Source organism: Hordeum vulgare, chromosome 2H, assembly GCF_904849725.1.
Source record: "Hordeum vulgare subsp. vulgare chromosome 2H, MorexV3_pseudomolecules_assembly, whole genome shotgun sequence".
In the NCBI taxonomy this organism is placed as follows: domain Eukaryota; kingdom Viridiplantae; phylum Streptophyta; class Magnoliopsida; order Poales; family Poaceae; genus Hordeum; species Hordeum vulgare.
In genome coordinates this window covers 71,581,817-71,597,893 of record NC_058519.1, presented here as the reverse complement: position 1 = coordinate 71,597,893, position 16,077 = coordinate 71,581,817, and the positions used below count along the sequence as shown (strand labels likewise).

At 45.7% G+C, this 16,077-nt stretch overlaps 1 protein-coding gene across 1 annotated transcript; it reads right to left on the bottom strand.

Moving 5' to 3' along the window:
* Nucleotides 1–10,035: 10,035 nt before the first annotated feature.
* Nucleotides 10,036–11,487, bottom strand: LOC123429619 (peroxidase 2-like). Its single transcript, XM_045113640.1, has 2 exons — nucleotides 10,965–11,487; nucleotides 10,036–10,830 (listed from the first exon to the last, which is right to left on the bottom strand). Exons 1-2 carry the CDS (start codon nucleotides 11,457–11,459, stop codon nucleotides 10,060–10,062), a joined length of 1,266 nt encoding a protein of 421 aa, XP_044969575.1. The 5' UTR covers nucleotides 11,460–11,487; the 3' UTR covers nucleotides 10,036–10,059.
* Between the last annotated feature and the right edge of the window lie 4,590 nt (nucleotides 11,488–16,077).

Sequence of the window (16,077 nt, the reverse complement as noted above, 5' to 3'; positions counted from 1 at the left end):
CATCTATCTCTATATCTTTCAAGGAATAGTAATTGTATGATTGTATGTGATTGATACAACAAAATGGACAATCTATGTTTATTACCATCTTAATTTCAGGATGAATTGGAGAAGGGAGTGTGCACTACGTTTTCTTATCTGTCACAGTCAATGTGTATTTCTGGTATTGACGTACAGTTTTAAAGAAACATTTATTTTCCAGTTATTCTCCTAATAATAGGAAGTATGGTCGAAAATTGTTTTGGTTGGAGTTGCACGCTTTGTGACTGAAGACTAGAGAATGGTCACTCGAGTCGCGGGGCTTGCAGCCACTCCTGATGGTCCTAGCACCCAGCTTTCACCCTGTCAATTTTTGTTATTTGCCGATCTAATCAAGCTATTGCTAGGATTCCATGTTTCCTACATTGTATTATACTGATAATTGGTATTTCAACATACATTGTATTATATTAATCATTACTTGAATGCTAATTCTCTGTAAAGCATATCTTCTCTGCACTGCATAGTTCATGTAATTTAATGTTTTCAGAGATGACCATAACACCTAAAAATGCTAATATTTTGACATTGTGCACATAAAATACCAAGCATATACATATACAGAGTACACCTAAGAAAGTAAGTAATATATATTAGGCTACTCTACATGCTTATAAAATGAGATGAAATAATAATTTCAACCTTCCTCAAATATATAAAGGATAAAAGAATATAAATATTTAGTATCAAGTTATCCCAGCACATTCTACTTTCGGGTGTCACCTAATAACTATTGTATTTCCAGACAGCTAACTCCTTTGTGGAAATACATTCTCCTACTATTCCCCATGTCGAAAATCCTTTGTGACATATTAGAAAGAAAATTATCAGATGGCATGTCCCAATGTAAATGTACAAAACCCATCGCTTTATGGTATATAGATTGTAATGTAACATTAAATAACTAGGTCGTGCGAGCACACGGGTTGACGACTAGTAGTCCTAACTCATGAAAAACTACGTTTAGAAAAGACTCTTGGGAAAATCAGCCTCGCCCGTTGTGTTGCAGCCCAGACACGATCTCTACGGGCGCGCATCTCTTTGCCACCGCGACAACAAGCTCCGACCGAGCGCCGAACAGATCGGAACTCGACTCGCTGCTCCATCCGACTCTCTCTCTCTCTCTCTCTCGCCTGCAAGGCCCAACACGCGACAAGAAGATCGACATGGCCGACACTGTCTCAGATGCGGAACGGCGGCGCACTAACTCGATGAGGGCGCCGTGCATGCCCTGAGGTGGGCAGCGCCACAGGAGTTCCCAGAACTCAGGCTCCCAGCCGGTGAGGTTGGTCGTTGACGACGGTTGACGGTGAAGGCCTCGCGTGTATGCGTCCTGGACGACTACTAGGTTGTTGTAGGCCACGACGATTGTCTGGATCCAAAGACCACGTTGGGGTGCTGGGGTCGACGTGGTGGGTCGTGTCGGCGTAGATAGCGACCATGCTGCTACTTTGCCCCACCAAGATTGATCAAGCCCAGGAAACAACGCAACACATGTACACACTTTCCAATGGTGCAAACCTCACACTACTGTTTATAACTTTATATGCTGAATTTGTTTTGTGTTCTGCTTTGTGTGATGCAAAGAGGAGAATCAGGTAGACAAGAAGAGAGAAATTGAGAGAGATTAAGATGAATTTCTCTCTGTTGCTACTCCGGGCATGTGTATGCTGCCTTTTGTGTTGCTACTTGGCTATGTTTGCTGCTGATGAAGAGAGAAAGTGGAGACTGTCACAAAATTGTTACCATATCAGGTGTTGAAACCTTGGACGGGGAGACATATATATGTGAGATAAAGATCGATCTGCTCCCTGGTACATGCACAAAGCTGGCTACTGGATTGACACTTGTCATCGTGATGACCTGCATCAACAAGCTGGATAGATGGAAAATGAAGCAGTGCCACATACATGAGATTGATTAGTTTTCATATGATCGTGATGCACTATCTCTTTCATTATCACAAAAATAGTACAGGTTGTTCCTATCATTGTATGTGACTGTGTAGCTTTGGTTGTTTCCCGTGTTTCTACTTTGGTTGATGATCAAAAGCGTTATTATGCTCCTATAGCAGATGCATGTAGGGTTTAATATTGCCACCGTCAACATGGTATTGTTGTTAAGGTTATGCTAGCTAGCATATGTTGCAACACACACAAAAAATGCTGATCGGCTCACTTATCTCCACGCAAAGCTATTTTCTTCACAAAATAAATTTAATCATAATTTACGTTGATAATTTTTTTCACAGTTCCCAACAATAATTATGCAATGATAGATATTATGTAAAGCAAATAAATTCCTTAGAAGAAAAATAAGCTCCCTTGCAATATAGTATAGAACCCAGTTTTTACATCCTTTAATTTTGTTAATCCAGTTCATAGATTAGGATCTTTGCTTCATCATATAGTTAACTAACAGCAAGGACATTCTAATCTGTGAACATATATGAACAAAACAAATCAGTGGTGCCGTCATTTAGTTTTCCGTAATTCTCCCCTTGACATGTTTTTTGTACGTCGAAGTTTGTCTAGGTTTTGAAGAGATATTTTTCATATATAATTTCCGAAACAAAAATGTTGGCATCCGTCCTCACGGATAAGCTAAAATGCAATGACTTCGAAGAATCTTGGAATGTACATGTCGCATGCCTCAAGTGTGTACTTTTTAAGGAATTTTCAAGTGTGTACTCTTTGGAAGTGTGTACTTTTCGTGCAATTAAGCTGCTTGAAAGTCAGCTTTGCATCATGTATTTTTATTATCCATATCTATATCTAACTACCTTTTGTTCAATTAAGTTGCATTACAAGTCATCTTCACATCAAGACTTCTATTATTTATTTCCGTCCCATATCCTTCAACACATTTCTAAAAAAATAAGGATGTCCCACCTGCCTCTGCATCTGGACGATATATACAGTCATTTTATTAAGTAATAAATCAATAAATTTGAAGCCTAACATCTGAAACCGGAGGACCCAATCAAGGCTCCTGCCTGTTCTGGGGCACACACCGGTCCGGCGCACTCTAAGAGACCGCCGCCGTCGTCTTACATCGATCCATCTTGAGAGCAGGTACTGACGCATCAACCTTGGCAGTCCTTCCATCGACGCCACCACCACTCCAAAGAACGCCACCTCTCTACGCATGTCCAACATTATACATATGTCGCCGAGACCCTGTTACGCCATGCCGTCGAGACGCAACATCATCGATCCGAGAAATGAGACGTCGATCCACCGCTAAAACCGTCCACTGATCCCTCGAGCCAATGCACCCCTCCAATAATGACGCCCCCAAGGAGGGAGTGACACGAGAGCGCCGTCATCATCCGATCGACTGATTAAGAGTTTCCCCTAGAGGTAAGGGTAGGAGTTGGGAGCTTCACCTCGATGATGCCTTCGTGAAGGAAACAGCGCCAAGGGCATCACCATCATTGCCTCCTACCACCGACAGAAATCGATTTTTCACCCAAATTTGTCCCAAGAACATCCAGCCGAGAACCTCTGCATCTACGATACCTCCTTCAAAGCCTCAGAGTTGGTTGCCCAGATCCAGCGATCATCCATAGCCGCACTGCCACCGCAGTGTATCATGACACTTCGACCACTACCGAAGGGCGCCACCACTAAAACATGGAGTGAGGGTTGCCACATCACCGCGCAATGCCTGAAGAGCCGTTAGGATGAATTCCAAGCACACTCTTCACCGTGGTACCGAACTGAATACGGGCTCTAATTCATCGTACCGCTGGAGCAGCCCTGCCTTGGACATAGATACGTCCATGCTATGCATCCAAGGACGATCTAGGTCTCACCATCTGTCACCTCCTGAGGCCGCCGCCCCGACATCCATCGTGGCGCAGCGAGGCGACCACCCCGGCCAGACCATGACCGGGGGCCACCACCGCATGAAGTCGTCTCGAACTGCCAAGTCCTCCATGATCGATTAATTTAGAATTAATAGCTCAAGGAAATATGAATGATTATAGGGGCATAACTGGCAACTCCAGGACTACTTAATACAATTTTGTAAATATGTACATTGTGTATTGACCTATTCCCCACAGAATATAAATACTAGGCTTTTTACGATACTAATTTGATTTAAAATAATAGCTCATGAGGGTCGTCTTCTATATATTGTGTTGTACACAGATAGTGTGTTACTTGAAACCAGAGTGTATTTAGTTACTTATGTCTTATTTTATTTTGTGCTAAGACGTGTAACAAACACTACTAGAAAAAACCTTATAGGCAGGACCTCAGTAGTAGCGCTGGAATAAAAAAAACACTGCTGATAATTAGCAGCAGCACTGATCTAGTAAAGCGCTGCTAATAACACCTTAACAGTAGCGCTGCTAATTGAAAATGCGCTACTACTATGTGGAACCAGACGATGCCACCGACGGTAGCTGTAGTGGCAGCGTCGCCCAAAATCCAGCGCTACTGCTAAGTGTTTAGCGGTAGCGCGTTGTTTTGCAGCAATGCTGCTGCTAGTTAGCCCCGTTGCCTTATGGGAATCAAAGTCACTTCCGGTTACTGTGGGAAGATAAGCTGATTTCTAGACCCCAAGAAGAAAAGGTTTAGCGGGATGAAGTCTCATGACTGTCACGTGACAATGACGCAGATACTCCCGGTTGCCATTAGAGGGATAATGGAAAAGCACGCCCGTGACACGCTTATTGGTTTCTGCAACTTATTCGACGTTATCTCTCGAAAGGCCATAAGTGTGAAGCAGCTCCGAAGGCTACAGGAAGAGATCATTGTCATACTATGTGAGCTTGAGACGTACCTTCCGTCCGCGTTCTGTGATATCATGGTGCATCTGTGTGTCCACATCGTGGACGACAACATCGACCTCGGGCCGACATTCCTTCACAGCATGATGCTGTTCGAGAGGATGAATGGGGTCATCAAAGGAATCGTTCGTAACAAGTCCCGTCCCGAAGGGAGCATCGTCCAGGGGTATCTGACGCATGATTGCATCTCCTTCTGCGTGAATTATATAAGCGTCGGAGACCTTGTTGTTGGTTTTGTTGGAATTATGCCCTAGAGGCAATGATAAATAAGTTATTATTATAGTTCATGTATCAAGATAATCGTTTATTATTCATGCTATAATTGTATTGAATGAAGACTTAGATACATGTGTGGATACATAGACAAAACACTGTCTCTAACAAGCCTCTAGTTGGCTAGCCAGTTGATCAAGGATAGTCAGGGTCTTCTGACTATGTACAAGGTGTTGTTGCTTGATAACTGGATCACATCATTGGGAGAATCATGTGATGGACTAGACCCAAACTAATAGACGTAGCATGTTGATCGTGTCATTTTGTTGCTACTGTTTTCTGCGTGTCAAGTATTTATTCCTATGACCATGAGATCATATAACTCACTGACACCGAAGGAATACTTTGTGTGTATCAAGCGTCACAACATAACTGGGTGGCTATAAAGATGCTCTACAGGTATCTCCGAAGGTGTCCGTTGAGTTAGTATGGATCAAGACTGGGATTTGTCACTCCGTGTGACGGAGAGGTATCTCGGGGCCCACTCGGTAATACAACATCACACACAAGCCTTGCAAGCAATGTGACTTAGTGTAAGTTGCGAGATCTTGTATTACAGAACGAGTAAAGAGACTTGCCAGTAAATGAGATTGAAATAGGTATGCGGATATTGACGATCGAATCTCGGGCAAGTAACATACCGAAGGACAAAGGGAATGACATACGGGATTATATGAATCCTTGGCACTGAGGTTCAAACGATAAGATCTTTGTAGAATATGTAGGATCCAATATGGGCATCCAGGTCCCGCTATTGGATATTGACCGAGGAGTCCCTCGGGTCATGTCTACATAGTTCTCGAACCCGCAGGGTCTGCACACTTAAGGTTCGACGTTGTTTTATGGGTATTTGAGTTATATGGTTGGTTACCGAATGTTGTTCGGAGTCCATGATGAGATCACGGATGTCACGAGGGTTTCCGAAATGGTTCGGAGACGAAGATTGATATATAGGATGGCCTCATTTGATTACCGGAAGGTTTTCGGAATTACCGGAAATGTACCGGGAATGACGAATGGGTTCCGGATGTTCACCGGGGGGGGGGGGGGAGCCCACCCCGGGGAAGCCCATAGGCCTTAGGGGTGCCGCACCAGCCCTTAGTGGGTTGGCGGGCAAGCCCAGAGAGGCCCCTGCGCACGGAGATAGAAAATCAAAGGAGAAAAAATGGGGAAGTGGGAAGGAAGGGAAGGACTCCACCTTCCAATCCTAGTTGGACTAGGATTGGAGGAGGACTCCTCCTCCCCCCCCCCCATCGGCCGAACACCTTGGGGCTCCTTGAGCCCCAAGGCAAGGCCCCTCCCCTCCCCCCTATATATACGGAGGTTTTAGGGCTGATTTGAGACAACTTTTCCACGACAGCTCAACCACATACCTCCACGGTTTTCCCTATAGATCGCGTTTCTGCAGAGCTCGGGCGGAGCCCTGCTGAGATTAGATCGCCACCAACCTCCGGAGTGCCGTCACCCTGCCGGAGAACTCATCTACCTCTCTGTCTCTCTTGCTGGATCAACAAGGCCAAGATCATCGTCGAGCTGTACGTGTGCTGAATGCGGAGGTGCCGTGTGTTCGACACTAGATCGTGGGACGGATCGCGGGATGGTTCGTGGGACGGTTCACGGGGCGGATCGAAGGACGTGAGGACGTTCCACTACATCAACCGCATTTATTAACGCTTCTGCTGTGCGATCTACAAGGGTACGTAGATCTGAAATCCCCCTCGTAGATGAACATCACCATGATAGGTTTTCGTGCGCGTAGGAAATTTTTTGTTTCCCATGCGACGTTCCCCAACAGTATCATCATGAGCTAGGTTCATGCATAGATGTCTTCTCGAGTAGAACACAAAAGTTTTTTGTGGGCGGCGATGTACGATTTTCTGCCCTCCTTAGTCTTTTCTTGATTCCGCGGTTTCATTGGATCGAAGCGCCTCGGACCGACATTACTCGTACGCTTACGAGAGACTGGTTTCATCGCTACAAGTAACTCCGTTGCTCAAAGATGACTGGCGAGTGTCAGTTTCTCAAACTTTAGTTTAATCGGATTTGACCGAGGAGGTCCTTGGATGAGGTTAAATAGCAATTCATATATCTCCGTTGTGGTGTTTGCGTAAGTAAGATGCGATCCTACTAGATACCCTTGGTCACCACGTAAAACATGCAACAACAATTAGAGGACGTCTAACTTGTTTTTGCAGGGTATGCTTGTGATGTGATATAGCCAACGATGTGATGTGATATATTGGATGTATGAGATTATCATGTTGTAATAGTTAATATCGACTTGCACGTCGATGGTACGACAACCGGCAGGAGCCATACAGTTGTCTTTAAACTAACGTTTGTGCTTGCAGATGCGTTTAATATATTGCTAGGATGTAGCTTTAGTAGTAATAGCATGAGTAGCACGACAACCCCGATGGTGACACATTGATGGAGATCATGGTGTGGCGTCGGTGACAGAAGATCGTGCCGGTGCTTTGGTGATGGAGATCATGGTGTACTTAAGGTTCGACGTTGTTTTATGCGTATTTGAGTTATATGGTTGGTTACCGAATGTTGTTCGGAGGCCCGGATGAGATCACGAACGTCACGAGGGTTTTCGGAATGGTCCGGAAACGAAAATTGATATATAGGATGACCTCATTTGGTTACCGGAAGGTTTTCGTGCATTACCAGAAAAGTTTCGGGCTCATCGGTAGTGTACTCAGAGTGCCGGGAGGGGTGCCGGGGACCATCAGGAGGGGTGTCACGCCCCAAGGGGTCTCATGGGCTATGGGAAGAGATAAACCAGCCCCTAGTAGGCTGGAATAAGTTCCCACGAAGGCCCATAAGGTTTGAGAAGGAAAAAACACAAGGTGGAAAGAGTTTCCAAGTGGGAAGCTGGAATCCTACTCCAAGTAGGATTGGAGTAGGACTCCACCACCTCCAATTTTGGCCAAACCTTTAGGTTTTGAGGCTGCCTCCTCCCCTCCCTCCCTCCTATATATAGTGGGGTTTTAGGGCTGATTTGAGACAACTTTTGCCACGGCAGCCCGACCACATACCTCCACGGTTTTACCTCTAGATCGCGTTTCTGCGGAGCTCGGGCGGAGCCCTGCTGAGATTAGATCACCACCAACCTCCGGAGCGCCGTCACGCTGCCGGAGAACTCATCTACCTCTCCGTCTCTCTTGCTGGATCAAGAAGGTCGAGATCATCGTCGAGCTGTACGTGTGCTGAACGCGGAGGTGCCGTCCGTTCGGCACTAGATCGGAGCGGATCGTGGGACGGATCGCGGGACGGTTCGTGGGACGGTTCGCGGGGCGGATCGAGGGACGTGAGGACGTTCCACTACATCAACCGCGTTTCTTAACGCTTCTGCTGTGCGATCTACAAGGGTACGTAGATCGGAAAATCCCCTCTCGTAGATGGACATCACCATGATAGGTCTTCGTGCGCGTAGGAAATTTTTTGTTTCCCATGCGACGTTCCCCATCAAATCCGCCGTCGCCGCTCACATCCGGCCATCCTCCGACACGCCACCGTCCCCCAATCGCATTTCCGTCGCCGCCCGCACCCGCCGCCACCCGCAAACCCTAGCCGCCGCCCAATAATCCCGTCTGTTGCCGCCGCCGCTCCCGAGCTCCCCTGCCCCCAAATCGGGTCTGTCGCCGCCGCTCTAGTGCTTCCTAGCATGATCTCGTGCTCCGACCCATCCGCGGCCGCTCCCTACCCCCGGATGCAAACCCTAGCCATCGCCTCCGCCATGGCACCGCCGAAGAAGACGAAGGCGAGCTCCTTCTATAAGGGCATGCGGGTGAGGCCGTCGGGCCAGTGGAGCGTGTAGCTTCAGCACGAGAGCGTGTGCTACTACCTCGGCACCTTCGACACCGCCAATTTGGACGCTCGGGCGTACGACGTCGCTGGGTGGTGGCTCGGCGTTCCCCGGGAGGAGCTCAACTTCCCGGACATCACCTCCCCGCAGGACGCCATCTTCGTCGGGACCCCGATGAAGAACCGGTGAAGACCCAGTTGGTGAAGAAGAAGGAGGAGCTGGCGAGGGTGATTGAGACCGACGACGAGGCAGTGGCTCGGTTTGCTCGGGAGCATCCCGAGTACGTGCAATACAAGCGCGAGTTCTTCTGGAAGCGCGAGATAGAGAAGAAGAAGAAGCTCGGCGAGTCTGGACCATCAACGGTTAAGACGGTGATCGAGTTAAGCTCCTCCTCCTTTGACTGGACATCGGATGGATCATCCAATTCATCGGATGAGTTTGATTGTCGTACGTTGTGAACTCGAGTTCAAATCAAGTTAAGTTATGTAGAACCGAGTTTAGGATTATGAAATCAAGTTTAGGGTATGAAATTGAGTTCGGATGATGGTTTGTAGTTCGTAAGTTTGAAATCAAGTTCAAAAAAATGTTTGAATGTTGATCAAATGTGTGTAAATAGGGCATCTGTTAGAATGTGTCCCGTAAAATAGGGCATCTGGAAAAGCAGAATTTTTTTTGATGCCCTAACATGCAAAAATAGATGTCCTATAGCACGAGAAACTAGATATAGGATAGGACATCTATCAGAGATGCTCTTAGTAGAATTGTTGTTACCCATTCCCAAAAGAAAAACAACCGTATGCATCCAGTCATGGTCGATTGACCATACACATTCTAGCTAAGCTCAGCATCATGTCTTTGTATTAAATGATAACACATACAAGAAAGGATGGTACATCAGGGAAGATATATTCCCAATACAAAATAACAATAAACCGAAATTGATTCATCAATCTCAGTATAAAGTATTGCCAGTAATTGAGTACAGTGGCACAATAAGGATTACAACACAAATGAATGAAATGAATCAACGAGCAAAAAAATTAGTTTGAAATAAAGGAGAAAGGAAGACCGGAAGGCACATTGAAAAAAGCATGAACTGAACACCATCAAGAGACCATGAACCGGTGTAGGGTTAATTGACAAGCCCGCACATCTTTCTGATCTCACCTTTGGTGCTGTCCTTCACTTCGATATTTCCCATCTTCACCATTGCATCTCCGAAATGTTTGTACCACTTGAGATCTCCGATGAGCCCTTTAGTGTACTCCTGCACCAAGCTCTTCGTCTGCAGCGACGTCATGAGCGCCGCGTCAGAGGTGAAGAGCACTTTGCGATCGATCACGTTCCTGTAGTACTGGCTGTCCAACACGTCGACGGTCTTGTAGTCCTGCGGCACCATGGGATCACTACCGGCGGTGCAGTCCTGGGTCAGCTTCCCAGCGAACATGGCATCCATCGACGTGTTGGAGTTGTCGTTGGCCGACGGCTGGAGACGGTTGCTGAAGGAGGAGCAGTGCGAGCGGCCGATGCTGTGCGCGCCCGAGAGCACGACCATGTCGGTTTGGCTGAGTGTCTTGTTGGCGAACATTTGTGTGAGTGTGTCGAGGTTGGCGAAGGGTGGAGGCAGGTTGGCGAGGGTCTCGTCTTTGAGGGACACGAACCCGTCGTAGCGGCCGGCTGGCATGTTGAAGTTTATTTTGTAGGTGCTGAGTAACTTGCTAGCGTCACGGCCTGCGAAGGCGACGATGTCGGCGCACGAGACGACACCGGGACATTTTTCCTCGAGCTTCTTCTTTGCCGCGTCTATCACTTCGAAGCCACGCAGGCTCAGGTTCGGGATACCGAGCTTCTCGGGCTCCGGCTTGCCAGCGATCTTGTTCAGCAGGACAGAGGCATCGCAACCCTGAAATCCACGCCCAAGTAGAGTAACACGCATGCATGCATGCATGCAACGATAACATGCATTGTTAGTTTCTCAATCCTGGATTATCAATCAAACTTCATTTACGTATGAAATAACTATGTATATATACGTACCCGGACAAAGCAGTCGTGGAAGAAGAGGCGGATGAGCCCGGCCTTCACGCCGGCGGTGGTGTTGCGCACGGCATCCAACACGATGTTCTCCGCGTCAGGGCACTTGTCATCGTAGTAGCCGACCTCGAGCCCGGTGGCAGGTGGAGGTGGGGCAGGAGTAGAAGCCGGTGGGGGCGCGGGAGTGGTGGGAGTGGGGGTGGGATAGACCGGGGTAGCAGTAGGGCTCGGGGGAAGGGTAGACGGTGGTGGCGGGGTAGAGCTGGTCGGAGGAGAAACTGATGGGGACGTTGCCGGCGCGCTGGAAGTCGGGCTGGGATATTCCGGTGTAGGGGTAGGGCTGGGCGGGGGAGTAGCCGGTGGAGGTGGGGAAGGGCTCGGCTGCGGAGTACCGGTTATGATGGGAGTGGGGTTGGGATAGGTGTAGCCGTAGCCGGATGCTTGGCAGGCCACGGAACCGAGCACCGCCAGTACGGCGACAAGGACAAGCCTGGCCATCTTCCTGTGCTCGTCTCCTCTTGCTGGATCGAGGAAGATAGGATGAAGAAAACTTGCTGTTTCGCATGCGTATTTATAGTCATCTACAGCAGAAATCGCATGCATGTGTTCTACGGGCGTTTGGAGCGCACGTTTGCGAGTCAACCAGCTGCTGCCGGCCGCGAACGTGGTGACCACACAGCAGGCAAGTGTTGATGATGAACGCGGTGGCAGCTTGGTAGCGACTACGTGGCCATGATCAATTACATTATATAAGTATATAAGTACGTCGGTAGGTTAGGAAATCAACTCGGCATGTACTACGAGCGAGTGGTGCAAGTGCAAATGTTTCATCATTATCTATCCTGCTTATGCCGCAAAAAACAAAAAACAAAAACGTATCCCACTTGTAAACTGCAGTAGAAGTTGAGATGTCCCTGTTTTGTTGTACTCCCTCCGTCCCAAAATAATTATCTTAACTTTGCACCAGCTCTGGTACAAAATTATACTCCCTCTGCAAATTAATATAAAAGCGTTTAGATTACTATTTTAGTGATCTAAATGCTTTTATATTAGTTTACGGAGGGAGTACTAAGTTTAAGACACTTATTTTAGAACGGAGGGCGTAGAATTCTAATTTTATTTGCAAGCTAGCAGGATAATATAGACAGGCTGACACATATATATATACTCAAAGTTAGTTCCTCTCTCGGTGCGTCTATGTGTGGGATACATTTATCTTGGTCAAATGTAGGGCAGCGATCTACACAGGCGGACAGGTGCAACGGTATGGCCGGTCCAGCTCGGACCATTGGATGCAGCCAGCCACGTCCAATGGATCAGCGCACGATCCCATCGAAGGCCTTGAAGCAAAAAACGTTACAGCAAAATATTGCAACCTCACTCCACATAGGCACGCACGAGGAAAAACAGAGCCTCCTGTCCCCGCGTCGGCCCGTCCCCGATCGGTGGCGGCGGCGGCCGGATCCGCCGGATTTTTATTGCCGACGACGGGATTAGCTCGAAGAGGGTATTCCCCATCTATCAGGGGGCCTGGGTTTGCTGAGTGTGCTGCCATTTTAAAATATAGGTATTCAAAATCTTGGTCATGATAGGATGTACTATACTATATTCCGATAAACATGATTCCTATTTTTCTGTAATCACTTTGCATCTCAAGAATTGATTATCAAATGAAAATAAGATCGATTGAGTTTATCCTAATTTGATGATGAACGTGGTGAGCACACAGCAAGTGTTGATGATGAACGCGGTGGCAGCGGCGGTAAGCTTGGTAGCCACTACGTGGCCATGGTCGATTGCAAATACTCCCGCCGTCCCAAAATAACTGTCTTAAATTTATACTAGCTATATTATAATATTGTATTAAGCTTAAGACACTTATTTTGAGACGAAGGGAGTACTATATATAAGTACGTCGGCAGGTAAGGAAACAAACCCTCATACTTGTGCCGCAAAAGAAATTAAATGAACGAAACATGCCATTTGCAAACTAGCGTGTACAGCAAGGCAATGATTAAATTACGTCCGGAGATTTTATTTAGAATTATAGTGGCATAACTGGCAACTGCAGGACGGTATTCCCCATCTATCACGGGACCTTTGTTTGCTGAGTGTGCTGTCATTTTGAAATACAGTTATTCAAGATCTTGGTCAAGATAGGATGTACTATACTATATTCGGATAAGCAGGATTCCTATTTTTCTTTAATCACTTTGTATCTGAAGAATTGATTATCGAATGACAATAAGATTGACTGAGTTTATGCTAATTTGATGATGAACGTGGTGACCACACAGCGGTGGCAGCGGCGATAAGCTTGGTAGCCACTACGTGGCCATGGTCCATTACAAATACTGTATATAAGTACGTCGGTAGGTAAGGAAACCAACCCTCCTACTTGTGCCGCAAAAGAAATTAAATGAACGAAACATGCCATTTGCAAGCTAGCGTGTACAGCAAGGCTATGACTCCGGAGATTTATTTAGAATTAATAGCTCAAGAAAATATGAGGAATTATAGGGGCATAATTGGCAACTGCAAGATTACCTAACATCTATACCTCTATATTTTTTTTCTATATCTATATATATATTCTATCTTTCCTAATAATAAAACAAATACGGTTTCTGATCATCCGTCATGAAAATTAACCCTAAAGTTTGCATAAATTTCCCACCATGCCACTGGTAATTAACAGAAAACGTTTCACAAAACAAAAAATCTTTGACTGGGCCGGCCCATGTAAAAACCTCCTATATTACGCTTCGCACGCTGGAAAAATATCCAGCACACCGTATGGGGCGGCCCATGCACAGGCGCCTGCTTTTAGTTCCGTTTATTTATTTATTTTCAGTTCCCTTTTATTTTTTAGTTTAAATAATTTAGAACTTCAAATAATATTTAAAATTTTAATAAACTGAAAATTATAAATCAACTTATTTAAAAAACTAAAATGTTTGTGACTTCAGAAACTACTCGGAGTTTTGTAAAAAATGCTCGCATATACAATAAAATGATTGCAATTTTAGAAAAATGTTTGTACAATAAAAAAAGTTCATGATTTCAAATACAATTTCATTTGTTAAAAATTATTAAAGGCATTTAACAAAATGCTCTCTAATTCAAAATATGTTAATGCATTCAAAAAATGTCCTAAAATTTTAAAAATAGCTAATGCCTGTTTTGATAGTTTCTTTTTTTATTTAAAATTTTCCGTTTCATTTTTGTTTATTTCTAATTTAAATAATTTAGAATTACAAAAAACTTTTGCATATTAAAAAATAGGAATTTTGAATTAAAATGCTGACGAAAACATAAAATGTTTGTGGATTCAAAAAAAGCGCCGGATTTTTATTTTTATTTTAAATTCCAAAACAATGTCCATGAATTTAATAAATATATTACTGATTTATAATTTTTTTTGTTTATTCAGAAAAATTTCATGTGTTTCAAAAAATGTTTGTGAATTTAAAATAAAATCCTCCAACATAAAAAATTATGTTCGTCTTTTTCTGGATTTGGTCGCCAATTCAAAAGAAAATATTTAAACCCGTTCACGATTTTTAGTCAATGTTTGTAAATTGTAAAAAATGTTATGGATTTTAAAATTGTCCCCATATTTGTAAAATTGTTCATAAAAGATCTAATGTATGTAGTTAAACATTAATGCTACTAAGTCTTTGTGACAATATACCTGTGTGAATTTTAAAGAATTAACTGTTGGATGGATCGAATTATTATTGTATGTTTTTTATTAAAATTCAGAATAAATCTTTGAGTTACCAAGATTTTTGAGAACCATGATATATATTTTTTGAAAATGTAAAGATTGCTTCAACTTGTGAATAAACTTAAAAGAAGAAACATTTTCTTGCATTTGTGCATCAAATTTCAAAATCAAGTGATGATATGTGAACATAATGGCTATAGTCAACATCATTGGAGATTATGTTTCTCTCACCCGTAGCAACGGGCCATTTTGCTAGTCTATATCTATACCTATTAACAAAATAAATAGGTATTCTTAGTTCGTCATTAGTATTTACAGAAAAGTCCCTATGTTTTCTAGTCGTGCACTTGGGTTTCGTCGGTGGTCGTCCACTGCGTTCTCGATAAGAGCTGTGATTCGGTTGGGCCTTCACCCTTGTCTAGCTGGGAAACTGCAAACAACACAAACGCACGTAAAAAGGAAGGAAACGAATACGAAGTAGATTGTGTTATCTCCGCTAATAATAAAGCGCGTAGCGCTTCTGTCGTCCGTCGTGGCGTTTTTGCATAAAAGTCCCTTCTTTTCTAAGTATCAACCCGCGGTCCCTACGTAAGTGGATCGAGGAAACACTTTATTTTTCCGAAAAGCCCCTACGTTAGTAAGAATTTCAATCGCGATCCTTTCTCTCATCTTATCCAGACGATCCCGCTCCCTCTCCAGCCGCGACGACGTGAGGGGCGGCGCAGGAGGAGGGAGGACGCCTCCATCTGGCAGTCGCCGGCCGTGCTCGCGTGGAGGGAGGGAGGCCGCCGGCCACCATGTCCCATCCGCGCCGCGGCCGCCTACCCGACGGCTCCGCTGCTCCCGACGCGGCCGGCTGTGAGGCGCACTCTTGCGAGCCACCGGTCAAGCCCAACGGTGAAGCCGCCAAGGAGGCGGCGCTGGACGGCGCCGCGCCGCGGCCGCCGGCCACCATGTCCCATCCGCGCCGCGGCCGCCTACCCGACGGCTCCGCTGCTCCCGACGCGGCCGGCTGCGAGGCGCACTGCTACGAGCCACCGGTCAAACCCAACGGCGAAGCCGCCAAGGAGGCGGCGCTGGACGACGCCGGGATCCACCAAAGGAGGGGCTTCGCCGCCAGAGTGACGACCAAGGAGGAGGTAGGCTATGTGGATAGGGAGGGGCTCGCGGGGATCCAGAGCGATCTATCTGAGATCGGGGGTAGGGTGAGGTGAATCTCCAAGATCATGTCGTCGTTCCTGCTGTTCGGGGAGGAGGAGCCAGACGAAGGGGAGGTGATATCATCTTTACATTTGACTCCCCAATTCTTTGTACTCACCACAATAATCTCATCTAAATCCTCATCCTACGAATAAACAGGCTAAAGATGTGATGGGGTCTCTTCTC